The sequence below is a fragment of the Carlito syrichta genome, unplaced genomic scaffold, assembly GCF_000164805.1.
Source record: "Carlito syrichta isolate Samal-C Ts95f unplaced genomic scaffold, Tarsius_syrichta-2.0.1 Scaffold303358, whole genome shotgun sequence".
Taxonomy (NCBI): domain Eukaryota; kingdom Metazoa; phylum Chordata; class Mammalia; order Primates; family Tarsiidae; genus Carlito; species Carlito syrichta.
In genome coordinates, this window is record NW_007247454.1 from 551,846 (window position 1) to 572,542 (window position 20,697).

General features: G+C 40.1%; 1 protein-coding gene across 1 annotated transcript in view; it reads left to right on the forward strand.

Annotated features, from left to right (window-relative positions):
- LOC103260831 (C-myc promoter-binding protein) overlaps nucleotides 1-1,082 on the forward strand; it is an 80,922-nt gene extending 79,840 nt beyond the window's left edge. The window contains exon 22 of the mRNA XM_021712558.1: nucleotides 542-1,082. Coding sequence (XP_021568233.1) covers nucleotides 542-669 — 128 coding nt within the window. The 3' untranslated portion in view covers nucleotides 670-1,082. The remainder of the gene's footprint in view (nucleotides 1-541) is intronic.
- The last annotated feature ends 19,615 nt before the right edge of the window (nucleotides 1,083-20,697 follow it).

Sequence of the window (20,697 nt, forward strand, 5' to 3'; positions counted from 1 at the left end):
TACATGGTTACTTTTGACTGCAGTGTGGAGCCAAAAGTAAATTATTTTGAGATTACTCCTTTTTTACATTAATATAGGAGATAGGGAGGGAGTAATTAACAAAATAATGCTTTCAATTGGAAGTTATCCAAAACAGATTTAGAGGTAAATTCAGCACTAATATGCTGCTTCTAATTCCAGTTGTCTCATTAAAGAAGTTTATAATAAGCCGGGCTCGGTGGCTCAGCCTGTAATCCCGTGCTTTGAGAGGCTTTGGTGAGTGGATTGCCTGAGCCTGCGGGTTCGAGACCTGCCTGGGCAACTTGGTAAGATCTCATCTCTACAATAAATCAAAAAAATTAGCCGGGTGTGGTAGCGCGCGCCTATAGTTCCAGCTACTTGGAAGACTGAGGCAGAAGAATTACCGGAGCCCAGCAGATCGAGGCTGCAGTGGCTGGGAGCAGCCACTGCACTCCAGTCTGGGTAACAGAGTGAGACTCCAACTCAAAAAAAAAAAAAAAGGTTTATAATAAACAGCATAGGCCTTTATTTTGTTTTCCAGGTGGCCAGTCCGATCTTGGATATAATTCACTTTCTAAGGATGAAGTTAGAAGAGGGGATACATCTACTGAGGACATTCAAGAAGAAAAAGATAAAAAAGGGAGTGACTCTAGCTCATGTATGTATTAAGTAGATATTGTATGAAGTTGTAAAGGAGTGATTCAAGCACCTGTGGATATTAGGGTAATATTATATGAAACTGTAAACTATGTTAGTGTTATGTTACTGGTTGGTGTTAACACTGCATCATGGGAGGGGTCATCCTCCTTGTGACTACCCCCAGGTGGGAGGGTCCCAGTGTCAGGCTGTTTTAAGATTAGCCCGTGGGATTTCTAAGCAAGGATAAGTACCTTGGCTCGTAGAAGTTGAATCAAGGGGAGTGCACATCTGTGAAACTGCCATAAAAAGATTGAAAGCTGTATGTATTTAATGGTTGCCAGTGTTGGTCTATATGCTGTCCATATTCTCTTTAGAGATTTTGCTCAATAAATTTTAGTTACTCAGTACAAAATAAAATTGTGGACATATATTCACAGAAAATACAAATGACTTTATGAAAGTATTACTTTCCGTTTTCCCATTATAGCTTTCTTTCCTCCCATCACAAGCCCTCTTCTCCACCCAATACTTCCGTTAAATGCCATATGTGTGAGGTATGCAGACTCAGTGGCAAAGTACTCTCCAAGTCAAGTGCTGTTGGGGAGATGCTGCCTGACTCCCAGAATACTCTCGTTCTGGCAGAACTGTGTATTCCTTGGAACAGCAGCTCTTTTCTAAGGCTTAACAGTGTTTTTGTTTGAAGTTTGTTAATGAGCTGTGACTTATATTTACCCCCTTTGCTCCCCCACCAAAAGCATTCTTTTGCAACCAAAGAGGAAATATAAAATCTGCCTGGACTTCGTGCATAATTTGTGGTAATTTGATCTATGCTTTGAGCCTCAGATAAGTGGAATCACTTATTTGTGGTTTACAAATAGGTATAGAAGTGTTCGGTATTTTCAGGTAAATATTTAGGACTGAAAGCTGCTTCTCCTCCTACCTCCTGCCTCCTTTCACATGTGTGGATTTAATGAACTTTTCCACTTCCTTCTTTGCAGTGTCTGGGGGCGAGAGTGTGCAAGGAAGTGCTGACTGCCTTCCCAGGCTCGGTCACCAGACCTCCTCCAGCATTGTCCGCCTCAGCGGCTCCAACAATCCTGGTGCTGACCACATGTCAGGAGGATGCACAGGTGCGTTGAACAGGAGTGTGCCTTCCTGTACAGAGTAAATCCTGTCTGTATAACTAGTGAATGTTATAATCGTCTTAATTCTTCAGGGATTTTAAAAAATATCTCGGGCAGCCTCTCCTGGCATAGCTCAGTAGCTTTAGTTCTGTATTTATGACATACTTTGTTCAGGCCTTTGTTATAGCAAGGTGTAGGTGTGAACTTCCAACCTGTATGCTCCTGCAAGCTGATTGATGGGACTTTCTGGAGGGGGGAGGTGAGCCAGGTTTTAAATGAAGCATTGGTTTCTTAGTCTTCCTATCATTCCTGTTTTTCCAGAGGCAAAGAATAGTCCTTTGGATAGTTTAGGGAACAATACCCAGTATATTTTCTTTTCACAGGACTTTTATGTATTATTTTACATTAATGCAGCAATGCTTATATCAGTGAGTAAGCATATTAGCACTGTTTTAAAGATGAGAAGACTAAGGCATGGATCAGTGATTCACAGGTCACATAAATTATCACTAGTTAATGGAAATGTCAGATTAGGATCCAGGATAAATTTGGCCTCACAGATTTTGAACCAGGCCAATTTTAGGGCGTTAAACAAAGAGTTTCTAGTGTTAATAGTTAGATTATGGAATGACATTTTTTTATTAGCTTAATTTTGCATAATGTTAGGACACAAAAAAATATTGAAGTACTCGTGCTGTCAAGGCTGAGCTATCTCTGTTTGTAAATGGCCTTGATGCAGTGATGTATGTTTTCTTGCAGCGTTGTCAGTTATGTCTCTAGCTTAGGTGTAGACACACTATTTTTGTTTTGACCCACAAACTAACAATGGTTTTTATGGTTTTAAGTGTTTGAAAAATAATCAAAAGATGACTGATGTTGTATGGCACATGGAGTCATGTGAAAGGCAGGCACCATTGTTCATAAGTGAGGCCGTGCAGGGGCAGCAGGGTGAGAGGTGTGATAGTGGCAATGAGCCCACAGGGACTCCAGTGTTTACTCTGTAGCTTTTTGTAGAAAAGTTTGCAGAGCCCTGCACCAGCTATCCAAACAAACAAAAGAAGGTTCGATGACCTGTGACTCTTAACTTTGCATTTTTTTGTTAAGTAATTGTTATAACTAAAACATTAAAAATTTTATTAGTACTGTATCATGGATGTGTGACAATCATTTAGTCCTTCCTGACCATTTTAACATTTTAACTCTTAATAACTTGCCTGTGTTGATCCTTGTTATTGTTCCTTTATTTTCTTATTTTTTATATTTTTGAGTAGGAGTCACTCTGTTGCTCAGACTAGAGTGCAGTGGCACACTCACGGCCACTGCAGCCTTGACCTGCTGGGCTCAGGCGATCCTTCTGCCTCAGCCTTCCAAATAGCTGAAACCACAGGTACATGCCACCACACTTGGCTAATTTTTTGATTTCTTGTAGAGACGAGGTCTCGCCAAGTTACCCAGGCTGGTCTCGAACCCCTAGATTCAGGCAATCCTCTCACCTTGACCTCCCAGAGTGCTGGGATTACAGACATGAGCCACTGCGCCTGGCGCGTTATTGTTCTTACAGTGCTATTTATGCTTACTTTTCTGTTAAGATCTGCTTTTATGAATTTTCTTATTTAAATATGATTGTAAACCATTCTTTGATCTTGGCGTTTTGTCAGCATAATAAGCATCTGATCATCTGGCTTTCAGTGACCCCATATGCTGAGCAAGTGAATTTTATAAAAGCCTATCATAGATTTCCGTGGTGTGAGTTAGAGTTGTTAGTTTATGTGTGATATTTTTAGCTTGAAAACTTTCCCATCTGTTAAATGCTATGGGTTTATTACTACTGTCAAAGACTATATATGGGATTTATAGGAATACTTCTTTTTTTTTTTTTTGAGTTGGAGTCTCACTCTATTGCCCAGGCTGGAGTGCAGCAGCACACTCCCAGCCACCGCAGCCTCGACCTGCTGGGCTCGGGCAACCCTTCCTCCTCAGCCTTCCAAGTAGCCAGACCTGCAGGCACATGCTACCATGTCCGGCTAATTTTTTTTATTTATTGTAGAAACAAGGTCTCGCCAAGTTGCCTGGGTGGGTCTCGAACCTGTGGGCTCAGATAGTCCACTCACCTCGTCCTCCCAAAGTACTGGGATTACAGGCTAAGCCACCGAGCCCGGCGCACTTGTTTTCAATAGCTTTTTCATTGTATGCATACTAGAATTTAAAACATTTTTTCAGAATTAATATCTGTTAAACAGATACTGAATTATTGAGCATTTAACCCCAGAAAAGTTTAACTGTGGAGTGTTTTTCTAAACCTGATTCTAGTTTTAATATACCTTTCCTTTTTACCTTTAGATATCATGTCATATTTTAACATATTATAATGTATTCTATTTTGCTCTGGCCTGTTGGCTGCAGTGAGGCCCACTAGACAGTACTCATCCAGTCCACATTTGTGGGGCTTCTGCCACATGCAGTCATGTGCAGGTGCTGCTGGGGGTATGGTAGCAAACAAAACACAAATATGGATCCTCCTGGTGAAGGAGACAGGTGGAAGTAACAGGAAGCAGCAATCAAATAGTCGATTAAATGTGAAAATACTCCTGGGTTGAATACTGTGAAGAAGGGCAACAAGTTGCTGTTAGAACATAAAATAGACTGTCCTGGGTTTGGGGGTGTTCGTCAGGGAGGGCTTCCTTGAGAACATGATTTCTGAGCTTAGATCTGAGAGATGAGTGGAAGACAATAAAGACAGGACTGGGGAAGAGACACTGGAGGATGTGCACCAAGCAGAGGGAAGCACATCACAGCAGGTCAGAGCGCTGGAACGGGCTTGAGTGCCCACTAGGAGTGCTTTTAGCTTCCATCTCAGAAAATAGAATTAACAGTGGCTTAAACAAGTTGAGGTTTATTTTTCTCAAATAGAAAATCAGAGGTGGGAGCATTTGCTCTAGATGCTGGTTTGGAGGCATGGCCACTGGCAACTCCAGGCACACGTATCTGTTCAAGGCAAAAAGCACGGGAGGAGGAACACCAGCTACGTCTATTTATTTTGTCAGGAAAGGAGATGATGTTCCAGAAGCCCTCAGAAACTGCCAACGTCATACCATGAGCACAAATCATATCACAGAGCCACCTCACCCAAGGAAGTCAGTGGCTTGCAGCCTCTGTCAGAGATGTACAGCGTCCAGCCTCGGCTGGTAGGACTTGGCACATGTGTGAACTTAGGTCAAGTGAGCTCTTTTGTAAAAAGTTAGATAATAGACACGGCTCGACTGCTTAGCCTGTAATCACAGCACTTTGGGAGGCCACGGCAGGGTACTTACAGTCTGTTAGTTCTTCTGTGTACATGATCTTTACAACCCTTTAGAAATGTAAAGGACATTTGAAACAACTGTACAGAAACAGGCCTCAGGCCAGATTGGGCTCAGGAGTGTAGTTTGCCAACTGCTGGTGAAGTCTGATAACCAGCCTTACTTGTCTTCTGGTAGCATAGGGCCCTTTAAACGGTGGCTCAGCCTGTAATCCCGCGCCTTTGGGAGGCTGAGGTGAGTGGATTGCCTGAGCCCGCGGGTTCAAGACCCACCTGGGCAGCGAGACCTCATCTCTACAATAAATCAAAAAATCAGCCAGGCGTGGTAGCGGACGCCTGAAGTTCCGGCTACTTGGAAGGCTGAGGCGGAAGAATCGCTGGAACCCAGCAAGTCGAGGCTGCGGTGGCCGGGAGCGGCCACTGTACTCCAGTCTGGGCGACAGAGTGAGACCCCAACTCAAAAAAAATAAAAATAAAACATAAAAAAAAATAAATGCATTTCTAGAGTATTATCTGTGGGTTACAAGATTCTTCCAAGTCCTTGACAATATTTAACCTGTCAAGCAGAAAGTGCCCCCATAATATCAGATGAAAGTGTATCCTCAGTCATAAACTGATATTGAAAAAAGAATAGACGATGCTTCTCTGATACACTGTTTTCCTTGTTGATGGTCTATGCTTATTAGATGATATTAGACCATATGCTTTTATGACGTCTAGTGTTCTCTTATACCTTTCGTCCTGCCATCCGCATGCATCCCATGGCAAGAACAAGGCAAGCCTTTAGTACTTATCTGACTATCGAGAGCTGACTCTGTTGGATAAAGCATAGACAAAGAGCAATTGACAATATGCTTTGGAAATTGGCAGTGCTTTAGAAGACTTGCCCATGTGATAAGGACAGTTAAGGTCACCTGAGATCTAGATTTCTGCTTCTAGTCTTGTTATCTAAGCCATTTGGTAGAAAGCAGTGAACAATGATGAATAATGCAAAGTGACCATTCGCAATTGTCTGGTATAGTCTTGCAGTCAGTGTGTTAAGCAAGAGCAAAATCACTGAACCACATCCACAGTTGTAAAGATTTGGAGTTTTAAAAAATAATCTGTATTTATGGGTAATGTTAGCACGGCAGCTATTTGGTTTGGTGTTTTGGGTTTCAGAATCTCAAGGTCATCTACCCCAACCAACCACAGTTGTATAACCATTGTTATTTAATCAATTTAGTGGAATATGGGTGAATTTATTGTTATTAAATATAAATATTAATTGATAAGCTTTTTTAAAGCAGTGCATACTGATGTTCAGGAGCATACCCTTTATAATTAGACAAATCTGAATTTGAATCCCAATTCTATAACTTAAGGACTGGGTAGCTTTGAGCTAGATAATTGTGTCCCTTTTTTCTCAACCCATAAGGTTGTTGAAAAGTTTCTAGTGGATAATATAAATTGTCTAGTGTAGTATCTGTCAAATAACAAGCACTCATTGGGTACCTGCTGTTGTCATTTTTATTACTGGAATTTAAATATGTAAGATGCCTTATATTTGCACATTACATTTTCATGGCTAAAAGCACTTCGTTTGTTTTTCAGAGAACACACCTGAGCTGCTCTTAATATCATCTTGTGAGAATACAAATGAAGCAGGAAACACTCAAAGCAGATGCTTCAGGAAAAGACATAAAAGTGACCATGAATCTAATTTGCAGCAACAGGTGGTCTGGGGAAACAGAAACCGTAATCTTAGTGGAGGGGTGGTGATGGGATTTATGCTCAACAGAATTAACCAGGAAGCAGCCCCTGGGAATATAGTGGATAAACTGGGAGCTGATGCAAAGATTCTCTCAAATGTGATCTCGAAAAGCACAAGACCAAATAGTCTTGACATTGGAAAGCCACCATTAAGATCAAAAAGAGACAGTCTAGAAAAGGAATCTAGTGACGACGACACACCTTTTGATGGTTCTAACTGTTTGGCAGATAAAGTAGATTCTCCTGTTATTTTTGATTTAGAAGACTTAGACAGTGAAACAGATGGATCAAAAGCAGGATATGTTGCTATACAAAATTCCAAGAGGATTCAACATATGAACAGCAGCTTTTCAGTAAAACCTTTTGAAAAAACTGATGTTGCAGCAGGATTTGATCCTCTCTCTCTTTTGGTTGCTGAGACTGAACAGCAGCGAAAAGAAGAAGAGGAGGAGGATGAAGATGATAGCAAAAGCATTTCAACACCATCTACAAGGCGCGACTTAGCTGAAGAAATTGTGATGTATATGAACAACATGAGCAGTCCTTTGACAAGTCGTACACCAAGCATTGATTTACAGCGTGCATGTGATGATAAATTAACCAATAAGAAAAGTCCAGTACTGGTCAAGGCATGCAGAAGATCTAGCCTGCCTCCTTCTTCTCCTAAGCCAGTGAGACTTATCAAATCCAAAAGTTATACAAAAAGTGAGGAGAAACCAAGGGACAGACTTTGGTCTTCTCCGGCCTTCTCACCTACCTGCCCATTTAGGGAAGAATCTCAGCATACATTAACCCACTCGTCACCTTCATTTAACTTAGATACACTGCTAGTACCTAAGCTAGACGTTCTGCGGAACAGTATGTTCACTGCTGGAAAAGGAGTTGCAGAGAAAGCAAGCAAATGGTACTCAAGGTTCACCATGTACACCACATCCTCCAAGGTGAGTTGGGTTAGGATTTACTGCTTTTACTTTCATACCCACCCATCACCACCAAAAGCCCTTTCTTGTCATAACCATTTTTCTTAAACTCTGCTTTATGAAAAGGACTCATGGGATGCGTAAAGTTTGTAGGTCTCAGAATTTGAACTGGAATAATAACTTCAAAAGAGAAGAAAATTTACTAAGGTTATGTTTATAGTAAGTTTTGAAAGGCAGTGATTTGTAGTGGGAGAAAGAAAGAATGTTATATGAAAGTACTGACTGAATTTCATTGTTTTCTTTAAGGCGTTTTTTTTTTTTAAACAATGTCCAATATGCCTTCAAAAATTACCAGTCAGGTGTATGATTTTTCCTTCTGCTTAAGATGGAGTAGCTTATAACAGATCCGCATGCCTTCCAAGAGCAAAAAGCTAGATGAACTATAGAAAGTATCTGTTTAAAGTCATCCCAGAACTGTTACAGCAGCTAGAAAACAGAGAGGCAACCTTCTAGAGAGGGCAGTATTACAGAGGGGAACTCAAGTCCTGTAGTCATTTTCTCCCTGAGGGGATTTGCTAATTATGAATGTGAAGTACTAGGTTGCAAACCTAGACTTTCCCTTATCAGAGCTATTGGGACCTTGTTGGCTGCAGAGATGAAATCAGAGACTTGAGGGGCTCGGATACACAAGTTTTTTTCCTTCAAGACATTTTCTAAATACTGATACTGCATGAGAAAGGTAAGCAGAAAGTCTCTGAAAAATAGAGTTCTTAGAAATTTCATGGTGCTAGGATCATAATAGCTTGAGATCATGAGCTGCCATGGTGAAGATCTGGTGAAAATATCAGACCTCAGTAGGAAGTATGACAGAGATATGCCTCAGGAACATTGGCAGACCAGAAATAGATAAACCTGATCAAAAATGCAATCTGGACTTGACTCAGCATGGTCTGTGATTAGGTTAAAATCATCCACTTTTATTCTATCAGCAGAAAAAAGAATGTGCCCTTTCTGGAGGAAAAGAGCATCATCTGGAATCCTTACAGTTTTCTATGTACTGTGTCTGTCGTTCAGTGAAAAATAGCTATGCCAAAAAGCAAGCGCATAACTGAAAAAAGAAAACAGATAATGGAAACAAACCCTCAGGTTGTCCAGATATTTGAATTAGTGAGGTCTTTGAAATAATTCTAACATGTTCAAGAAAATAGAGGAAAAGGTGTTTTTAAAAATAGCTGTAAAGATTGAAATTTTCACCAGATAATTGGAATGTATTAAAAATAATGCATTATATAAACTTTAGAACTGAAAATTACAAAATTAAGAATACAATAGTTGGATTTAACAACAGATAAAACACAGAAAAAGAAAGATTAGTGAAATAGACAGTAGAACATTTCCACATTGACACACAGACAGAAAAAAAAAGGAAAATACAGAAAAGGGTGTGGGATCAGTGAAAATGCTTAACATTCATGTAACTGAGTTTCTAAAAAAGATACAGAGAGAGACAGCATAGTCTGTGAGAAAGATTTTAAAAACTAATTGCTAAGAATTTTCTAAAAGTGATTAAAGATGTCAGCTCACATGTTTAAGAAGTTCTGCAAATGTCAAACAGAATCAGTTTAAAGAAAACCATACTTAGTCATCTAATATTAAAATAAATGAAAATGAAATACAAAGCAAAAATCTTGAACCAGAGAAAAGAGATACATTATCTTCAGAGGAGCAGCAATAAGAAACTGAACAGAAACTATGGTATTAGAAGACATTGAAAGACATCCTTAAAGTAGTGAAAGAAAATGACTACCAACTTATTTTTCTATACCCAGCAAAAATCCTCAAATTTTAGTGTAAGAATACTGGTTCCGTCCAGGCACAGTGGCTCAAACCTGTAATCCCAGCACTTTGGGAGGCTGAAGATTGCCTGAGCCCACGGGTTCGAGACTAGCCTGGGCAACTTGGCAAGACCTCATCTCTACAATAAATCAAAAAATTAGTTGAGCATGGTAGTGCATACCTGTAGTTCTGGCTACTTGGAAGGCTAAGGTGGAAGGATTGCCTGAACCCAGCAGGTCGACACTGGAGTGACCATGAGCATGCCACTGCACTCCAGCCTGGGCTATGGAGTGAGACTCCAACTCAAAAGGAAAAAAAAGAATACTGGTTCCATTATGGTGAAATAAGGCCATTACAGCCCATCCCTCCCACTAATTACAGCTAAAAAAACAGACAAAATATAAAAAGCAACTATCTAAGGATTCTGAAAATAAACAAAAGACAGATTGTGGGGAGGGACCCACAGAGAGATGAGTTTACCATTTTCCCCACGCAAGTCTCAGCCTAACCCATGAAATAGATGCAAACCAGAATAAAAAATGCATAGAGAACTGAACTGAAAGTTAAACCACTGCCTGCAAAAAGTGACACACACAGTGCAGTCTGAACATAACTCAGTTGACTGCTTACTAAAGCAAAAGTATCAACATCCTCTGAAGTATTATAATAGTACCCAGGCTACAAAGCACAGTGTCTCAGATAAAATTAACCCTTTGTGCTCAAACCCCTTTGAGAGGACATCGTAAATCTAGCAGATCACAAGAATTTCCCCTCTCAGGGGACATAAAGAGATTGCTAGTGATTATACAGTGTAAACTTATGCCAGCATAGATTTTTCAAAAACGTATGTTTCCTTCACATTTTCCATTCAAAAACAATGAAAAACCTCTATCCCATTTAAAATTTGTCAAGTTTCTGATCTGTCAGTTGAGAAGTGGTTTTCAGGAGTCTCAAGTGCATCTTTCCAAATTATCTTCAAACAACAGACTGGAAAATAAATTACATATTAATGTAGAAGAACATGAGGCTCCATTGTCTACTTGCATAGAAAAACACCCTGTAGAAGACTTCCAGCAAATTACTATTGCACAACATGTATCAATGAACCTACAATGCATGTTTGGTGACTGTTTCACATGTTACCACACATTAGAAAAATATAAGATACAAAATTTTTATGTTTTTGTCATAAGTTCCTCAATGTCCAAAATTTTATTATAAGTCAAATATCATTACAGTATAGCAATTGGTTCCAATGTTATACTATTTAATATGAATTGATTCATTTTTCACTATTTCATTAAAAAGTACAGTTGAGTTGCTGGTAGGTGATCTGCAGAGATGCCAATTGCAGAGGATTAAAAATTAATTGTTCTAAAGAACCAGGAAAACATGATCAATTCTCAAGGAAAAGACAATCCCAAGATGTTGAAAGTATCAGGAAGAAACTTTAAAGTAACTTTTATAACTAAGTTCCCTGAGGTAAGGGAGAGACATATAAGTAAACGAAAAGAAAGGAATTCTTAGCAGGAAATAGAAACTATTAAAAAACAAATTTTGCCAGGCTCGGTGGCTCAGCCTTTAATCCCGCGCCTTTGGGAGGCCGAGGTGAGTGGATTGCCTGGGCCAAGGTGAGTTTGAGACCCGCCCGGGCAAGCGAGACCTCATCTCTACAATCAGAAAATAAGGCGAGCGTGGTAGCATGCGCCTGTAGTTCCAGCTACTTGGAAGACTGAGGCGGAAGGATCGCCGGAGCCCAGCAGATTGAGGCTGCAGTGGCTCCAATCTGGGCGACAGTGAGACTCCAACTCAAAAAAAAAAAAAAAAAATTTATAACTGAAAGATATAATATCCAAAATAAGCTTATTGGATGGGTTCAGTAATAGAATGGAGGTGACAACAAAAGGAATCAGAGAACTTGAAGATGAAATAATAGAAATTATCCAGTGGGAATAAACAGAAATTTATAAAAATGAACAGAGCCTTAGGAACTTGTGTGACAATATCAAAAGTTATAAATTACATGTATATCTGGAGTTTAGAAGAATTGAAGAAAGAGATTGTGGCAGAAAAGATAATTGAGGAGATAATGGCTAAAATATACCAAAACTGGTAAAAGGTACAGATTTATAGATAGAAGAGACTCAGTAATTACAGACAGGATAAACTCAAAGAATACCATGCCTGCACATATCACAAGCAAACTGTTAGAGATATCTACCTGCTAATAAGAAAATGATTGCCAAAAAAAAATTTTTAAATGTCTTGAAGGCTTCTAATGAAAAATTACATTACTAACAAGATTAAAGATTTGAATAATCCTGCATTTTTCATCATACCCATGGAGGGAAGAATTTAGTGGAACACTGTCTTCAATATATGAAAAACATGTCAGCCCAGAATTCTACCTCCAGTGAAAACATTCTTCAGAGGGGAAAGTGAAGTAAAGATTTTTCCAGATAAAGGATAAGATCCCATGACCAATGGAACTGCTCTCCATGGTGTGCTGAAGTAGTTATCCAGACAGGAGGGGAGTCTTCAGGATTGGAGGAAGAACAGAGTAGATGACAAATCACTGGCTAATGTAAAGATTACTTTTTGCCTCCTAATTCAAAAAGAAAAACCCTTTAATTGTCCAAAACAACTGTGATATTATCTCATGGAGTTTTCAAGATGTTTGGCAGTAGGAAAGGCACTTACTTCACAGAACTTCATTATAGCTGTCTTAGTAAATATGAAATGCTAAAATATCGACTCTTAGTAGAATTTAAATGATTAGATGTGTACATTGTAAACCCTACATCACCCACTTAAAAAATACAATGAGATATCTTTAGGCAAGAAAGCCAATAAAAGTTTTCAAATAATCTTAGAGGGCAGGAAAGGGAACAGAGAAACAGCATTACCCGTAATTATATTAAATGACAGCCACCTAGACACCTAGACATCTCAATTGAAGGCAGAGATTGGCAACGTGCATCTAGAAGGTAAGATCCTGCTTTGTGTTACTTCTTAAACATATTTTTAATACAAAGAAACAGGTTGAAAGTAGATGGATGGGGACAAAACTATACCTTGCAAACAGTAAACTTCTTGCCTTATAGGATCTGTAACTATTTCTGTAAGAAACTGTTTCTAATTGCTGGGCTTGGTGGCTCAGCCTGTAATCCCGCATCTTTGGGTGGCTGAGGTGAGTGGATTGCCTGAGCCCACGGGTTCGAGACCCGCCTGGTCAGGCGAGACCTCATCTCTACAATAAATCAAAAAATTAACCGGGTGTGGTAGCGCGCGCCTGTAATTCCGGCTACTCGGAAGGCTGAGGCGGAAGAATCGCCGGAGCCCAGCAGGTCGAGGCTGCGGTAGCCGGGAGTGGCCACTGCACTCCAATCTGGGCGACAGAGTGAGACTCCAACTCCAAAAAAAAAAAAAAAGAAACTTTCTATAAGAAGCTTTAAGTGGCTATTTTAATATCAGAGAAAATAGACTTCAAGACAGAGTATTACTAGAGACAAAGAATGACATTTCAAAATTTTAAAAAGAAACTGAGTGTGGTGGTTTACGCTTGTAATCCCAGCTAGTTAGGAGACTGAGGCAGGAGGATTGGATTATCTGAGTCTAGGAGTTCAAAGCCATTCAAGGCAACATAGTGAAACCACATCTCTAATAAAAAATATTAATAGCCTGGGCTCAGTGGCTCAGCCTGTAATCCCAGCACTTTGGGAGGCCGAGGCGAGTAGATTGCCTGAGCCCCTGGGTTCAAGACCAGCCAGGGCAACTTGGCAAGATCTCATCTGTACAATAAGTAAAAAATTAGCCAGCATAGCAGCACACATCTATAATTCAGCTACTTGGAAGACTGAGGCGGAAGGATCTCTGGAGACCAGCAGCTTGATGCTGGGGTGGCCATGAGTGTGCCACTGCACTCCAGCCTGGGCTACAGAGTGAGACTCCAACTAAAAAAAAAGTATTATTATTATAGGCCAGGCGCAGTGGCTCAGCCTGTAATCCCAGCACTTTGGGAGGTCAAGACAAGAGGATTGCCTGAGCCCAGGGATTCAAGACCAGCCTGGGCAACTTGGTGACACCTCATCTCTACAATAAATCAAAAAACCAGGCATAGTAGCTCGCGCCTGTAGTTCCAGCTACTTGGAAGGCTGAGGTGGAAGGATTGCCTAAACCCAGCAGGTCAAGGCTGTGAGAGCCATGAGCGTGCCACTGCACTCCAGCCTGGGCAACAGAGTAAGACTCCAACTCAAAAATAATAATAATAATGATAATAATAAGTGGCAGTTCATCAGGAAGACACGATAATTATCCATCTGTATATACTAAATCATAGAGCTTCAAAACAATGACACAATAATTGACAGAATTAAAAGGAGTTCTAAAATCTTAGTAGGAGATTTTAAGACTTTCTCTCATCAATTGATAGAGCAGCTAACAAAAATTGATCAAAATGTCTGAACAACGCAATCAGCTACCTACTTGACATTTATAGAATACACATTCTTTTCAAGTGTACGTAGTACAGTCATCAAGATAAACTATGTTTGGTAATAAACAAACCTCAGTCAGTTGAAAAGGTTCAAAATCAAAGTGCATTCTAAGAATTATAAAATATTGCTGAGGCACTTTAAAGGAGATTTCAGTAAATAGAGAAACATTCTATGCTCATGGGATCAATGACTCAGTATTACGATGCAGTCCTCCCCAAACTGATATACAAACTCAACAGTCTCTCTCAAAATTTCAGCAGAAGCCAGGCTTGGTGGCTCAGCCTATAATCCTGCACCTTGGGAGGCTGAGGTGAGTGGATTGCCTGAGCCTGCGGGTTCAAGACCCACCTGGGCAACTTGGTGAGACCTCATCTCTACAATAAATAAAAAATTAGCTGGGCGTGGTAGCGTGCGCCTGTAATTTGGCTACTTGGAAGGCTGAGGCGGAAGGATCGCCGGAGCGCAGCAGGTGGAGGCTGCGGTGGCCGGGAGCAGCCACTGCACTCCAGTCTGGGCGACAAGAGTGAGACTCCAACTCAAAAAAAAAAAAAAAATTCCAGCAGGGTTTTGTAGAAATTGACAAGCTAATCCTAAATCTCACGTGGAAAATAAAGTGACCCAGAATAGACCAAACAATTTGGAAAAAGAAAAAGTTGGAGAGCTAAAACTTCCCAATTTCAAAATTTACTCCAAAGCTACAGCTATCAAGACAGTGTGATACCAGCATAAACCGAAATCAGTAAATCAAGGAATAAAATTGAGATTCCAGAAACAAACTCTTATATTTATGATTATTTGAATTTCAACAAAGATGCCAAGGCAGTTCAATGGGGAAATAATAGGTTTTTCCACAAATGCTGCTGAGATAATTGAGTTTCCACATGCACAGTTACCTTCTGTGTCAGCAGGTTCCACATCTGTGGATTCAGTAAACCACAGATCACAAATATTCAAGGAAAAATATGGCAATAAATAATACAAATAAAACAATATAGTAAAACAACTATTTACATATCACATTGTATTGAGTATTACAAGTAAGCTAGAGATTATTAAAGTATATGGGAGGATATGTGTAGATTATATGCAAATACTATGCCATTTTATATAACAGACTTGAGCATCCTCAGATTTTGGTATCCTAGGGGTTTCTGGGACCAACCTCCTGTGGATACTGAGTGATGACTGTAGGTGAATTCAGACATTCAACTGACATATAAAAATTAACTCAGTGGGTCAGATACCTAAATGTAAGAGCTAACTGACACACTATAAAAACTTTGGAAGAAAATATAGGATGAAAATCTTCAAGACCTTGAGTTAAACAAAGACTTCTTAGGTATAATACAAAAAAGCATACTCTATAGAGGGAAAAATTGATAAGTTAGACGTTATCAAAATTCAAGACTCTTGTGCTCCAGATATCACCAGTAAGAAAATTAAAAGGTACATACTGGGGGAAAGATACACAAATTACATATCTGGTAAAGGACCTGAATCTATAATATACAGACACCTCATACAGCAATACAATAGGAAAATAAACAACCCAAGGAAAAAATAGGCAAAAGATCTGAATAGATATCTCACCAAAAAAGAAATATGAGTAGCTAAAAAGCACATGAAACACGGTATCATTAGTCATTAGGTTTCAGTTGCAGTTGAAACCACAGTGAATTGCCATCTCACACCCACTAGAATGCCTGTAATCCAAAAACAGTAGCAAATGTTGGAGAGGATGTGGAGAAATGGGAACCCTCGAACATTGCTGTTGGGAACATATAATGGCACACCCACTTTGGAGAACAGTTTGGCAATTTCTTTAAAAGGTAAGCATAAATTTAACATATGACCCAGCAGTTTCACTCCAAGAGTTTCACTACCCAAGAGAAAAGAAACTGTAACCTACATAAAAATCTGCATGTGAATTTCATAACATTCTTCATAATAGTAAAAAGGTAGAAACAACCCAAATTTCCATCAACTAAAAAATAGATAAACTGTGGTATTTTTATACAGTGGAATACTATTGAGTAATTAAAAGGAATGAAATACTGATACGTGCTAAAAAAATTGATGAACCTCAAAAACATGCTTATGGTAAGTTAATTAAGCCAGATACAGAAGACCAAATACTGTATGAAATCCACTGATAGGAAATGCCCAGAAAAGGCATTAGATATAGATGGAAACAGGAGATTAGTGGTTTCCTGGGCCTTGGAAGGAAATGGAGATTGACTCTAAACAGGTATGAGGTGTCTGATTGGGGTGGTAAAAATGTTCTAAAATTAGTAATGTTCTAAAACTTTTAAAATTTGCTACAAGTATTGTGCACCTAATATGAGTGAATTTTCTGACATGAAAATTGTATCTCAATAAGGTTGATTTTTTTAAAAGTCAAAGCAAGGCCAAATGTGGTGTCTCATGCATGTTGGGAGGCCAAGGAGCAAGATTTCTTGAGCCCAGGAGTTCAAGACCAACCTGGGCAACTTGGCGAGACCTCATCTCTACAATAAATCAAAAAATTAGCTGGGCGTAGTGGCATGTGCCTATAGTTCCAGCTACCTGGAGGTGGAAGGATCACCTGAGCCCAGTAGGTTGAGGCTGCGGTGACCATGAGTGTGACACCACACTCCAGCCTGGGCAACAGAGTGAGACTCCAACTCACCAAAAAAAAAAAAAAGGCTAGGAAACTAAACAAAGTAAGCTCAAAGTAAGTGGAAGGAAATAATAAAGATAGAGCAGAAATCAATAAAACTGGGAAGAGAGAAAGAGTGACAATGTTAATAAAACCAAAAGCTCATTCTTTAAAAAGAACAACAAAATTGGCACTCCCCTAGGGAAACTCATCAAAAAACAGAGCAGGTTCGTGACCCGCCTGGGCAACTTGACGAGACCTCATATCTACAATAAATCAAAAATTAGCCGAGTGTGGTAGCACGCGCCTGTAGTTCCAGCTACTTGGAAGGCTGAGGCGAAAGGATCGTCGGACCCCAGCAGGTCGAGGCTGCGGTGGTCGGGAGCGGCCACTGCACTCCAGTCTCAGCGACAGAGTGAGACTCCAACTCAAAAAAAAAAGAAAAGAAACAGAGAACATAGTCACTCGTATCACAGGACTCCCCCTGAGGATTAAGGAGCCAGCACAGGCTTACCCTACTGCAATGTGCTTGGCTTTAGTGCACTTCACAGACCTCGAGTTCTTGACAAATTGGTTTGTGGCAACCCTGCATTGAAATTCTCTCAGCACCATTTTCCAACAGCAGGTGTTCACTTCATGTCTCCGTATCACATTTTGATAATTTTTGCAATACTTCAAACTTTTTCATGATTGTTGTGATGATTTGTGATTGATGATCTTTGATATAGCTATTGTAATAGTTTTGGAGCACCATGGACTGCACCCATATAAGATGACAAACTTAATCCATAAATGTATGCTTCTCTGACTGGCCATTCCTGTCTCTCTCCCTCTCCTCATGCCTCCCTATTCCTTGAAACACAATAATATTGAAATTAGGCCAACTAATAACTCTACCATGGCCTCTAAGTGTTCAAGTAAAAGGAAGAGTCACAGGTTTTTCACTTTAAATCAAAAATTAGACATGATTAAGCCTAGTGAGGAGGGATGTTGAAAGATGAGATGGGCAGAAAACCCTTATACCAAACAGTTGACCATGTGAATGCAAAGGAAAAGTTCCTGAAGGAAATTAAAGTACTACTTCGGTAAATACACAATGATTAGAGAGCAAAACAGCCTTATTGCTGAAATAGAGAGTGTGAGGGGTCTGAATCAAAGATCAAACCAGCCACAACATTCCCTTAAGCCAAAGCCTAACCCAGAGTAAGACTCTAACTCTTTTCAATACTATGAAGGCTGAGAGAGATGAGGAAGCTGCAGAAGAAAAGCTGAATCTAGCAGAGGTGGCTCATGAGATTTAAGGAAAGAAGCCAGCTCCATAGCATGAAAGCACAGGGTGAAGCAGCAAGTGCTGATGGAGAAGCTGCAGCAAGTTCTCCACAAGACCTAGCTGAAGTAATTGATGGGGGTACCATACTAAACAACAGATTTACAATGTAGACAGAGCAGGCTTTGATTGGAAGAAGGTGCCATCTAGGACTTTTCATAGCTAGAGAGAAGTCAACTCCTGACTTCTAAGTTTCAAAGGTCAAACTGACTCTTGTTGTGGACTAATGTAGCAGGTGAGTTAATTGAGGCCATTGCTTATTTACCATTCTGCAAATCCTAGGGCCCTTAAGAATTATGCTAAATTAGGCTGGGTGCGGTAGCTTACGCCTATAATCGCAGCACTTTGGGAGGCTAAGTTGAGAGGATTGTCTGAGCCCAAGGGTTTGAGACCAGCCTGGGCAACTTAGGTGAGACCTCATCTCTACTATAAATCAAAAAATTAGCCAGGCATGGTGGCGCATGCCTGTAGTTCCAGCTACTTGGAAGCCTGAGACAGAAGGATTGCCTGAGCCCAGTTGGTCGAGGCTGCAGTGGCGTGAGCGTGCCACTGCAATCCACCTGGGGCGACAGAGTGAGACTCCAACTCAAAAAAATAAAATAAAGAAATTATGCTAAATCTGCCCTGCCTGTAAATGGAACAACAAAGCCCGCATGAGAGCACAACATCTGTTTACAGCGTGACTTACTGAATATTTTAAGCCCAATGTTGAGAACTAGTGCTCAGAAAAAAAGAATTCCTTTCAAAATATTAGTGCTCATTGGCAATGTACCTGGTCACCCAAGAACTCTGATGGAGATGTACGGGAGATGAATGTTGCTTCATACCTGCTAACAACATCCATTCTGCAGCCCGTGCATCAAGGAGTAATTTTGACTTTTAGGTCCTATTACTTAAGAAATAACATTCTGTAAGGATATAGCTACCATAAATAGTGATTCCTATGATGGATCCGGACAAAATAAATTGAAACCCTTCTGGAAAGGAGTTGCCATTCCAGATGACACTAAGAACATTTGTTATTCATGAGAGGTGATCAAAATAGCAGCATTAACAGAAGTTTGGAAGAAGTTGATTCCAACCTTCATGGTTGACTTTTAGGGGTTCAAGACTTCAGTGGAGAAAGTAACTGCAGATGTTGTGAAGTAGCAAGTGAACTAGGATTAGAAATAGAGCCCGCCAGCCCAGGCAACTTGACAAGACATCGTCTCTACAGTAAAATCAAAAATTAGCCAGGCATGGTAGCACACACCTGTAGTTTAGCTACTTGGAAGGCTGAGGCGAAAGGATCACCAGAGCCCAGCAGGCCGACACTGGGATGGCCGTGAGTGTGCCACGTCACTCCAGCCTGGGCGACAGAGTGAGACTCCAACTCCAAAAAAGAAAAAAAAAGAAATTGAAGCCGGAAGATGTGACTGAATGTCTGCAACCTCATGATAATGAAGGGTTAAGGAATTGCTTCTTGTTGATGAGCAAAGTTAAAAATTGTTGTTTTATTTTCTTGCACTGTCCTGATAAGAAAGAGGGGTCTCTCCATTGCTTATTTTTTGAGACAGGGTCATGCTGTGTTTCCCAGGTTGGGGGTGCAGCGGTGTGATCATAGCTCGTTGCAGAGTCCAACTCCTGGACTCAAAGGATCCTCCCACCTCAGCCTCCTGAGTAGCTAGAACTAAAGGCACGATTCACCCAGATCATTATTTTGTTGTTGATGAGATAGGGTCTCAGTATGTTGCCTAGGTTGGTTTCAAACTCCTGGGCTCAAGTGATCCTCCCCCCTCGGCCTCCAAAAGCACTGGGATTATAGGTGTGAGCCATGCACCCAGCAGAAAATGGTTTCTTGAGGTAAAATCTATTCCAGGTAAAGATACTTTGAACATTGTTGAAATTACAAGAAAGGATTTAGAATATTCCATAAACTTAGTTGGTAAAGCAGTGGTAGCATTTGAGAGGATTGATTGTCATTTTGAAAGAAGTTCCACTGTAGCTAAATGCTATCAAACAGCCTCACATGCTACAGAGAACTCTCGTGAAAGGAGGAGGCAGTGCATACAGCAGACCTCATTGTTGTCTTTTAAGAAATTGCCACAGCCACTCCAGCCTTCAGCAGCTACCCCCTCCTGATGAGTCAGCAGCATCAACATTGAGGAAAGACCCTCTGCTTCCACCAGCAAAAAGGCTACAACTCCCTGAAGGCCCACAGATTGTTAGCATTTTTCAGCAATAAAGTATTTTTAAATTAAGATACGTACTTTTTTTAGACATAATACTATTGTACAGTTAATAGACTAATATAAATATAACATTTGCATGCACTAGGAAACAAAATTGGTGTGACCTGCTTTCTTGTCATATTTGCTTTATTGTGGTGGTCTAGAACTGAACCCACAATATCTCCGAGGTATGACTGTACAGTTTATAATCCATGGAGTGCATTAAATAAATGGTTATTGTTGTCAGTTAAATTTACAGTCTTATATTTTTTATGTATTGGAAATTTAAATGTCTCCCAATGTAAAATCATTCTTTTTGGTGATCTTCTGCTCAAACATGCATAATCTATAGTTTAGTTAGAAAAATGTAACTGTTCTTTTTTCTTCTTTTTTTTTTGCGTTGGAGTCTCACTCTGTCGCCCAGACTGGAGTGCAGTGGCTGCTCTCGGCCACCGCA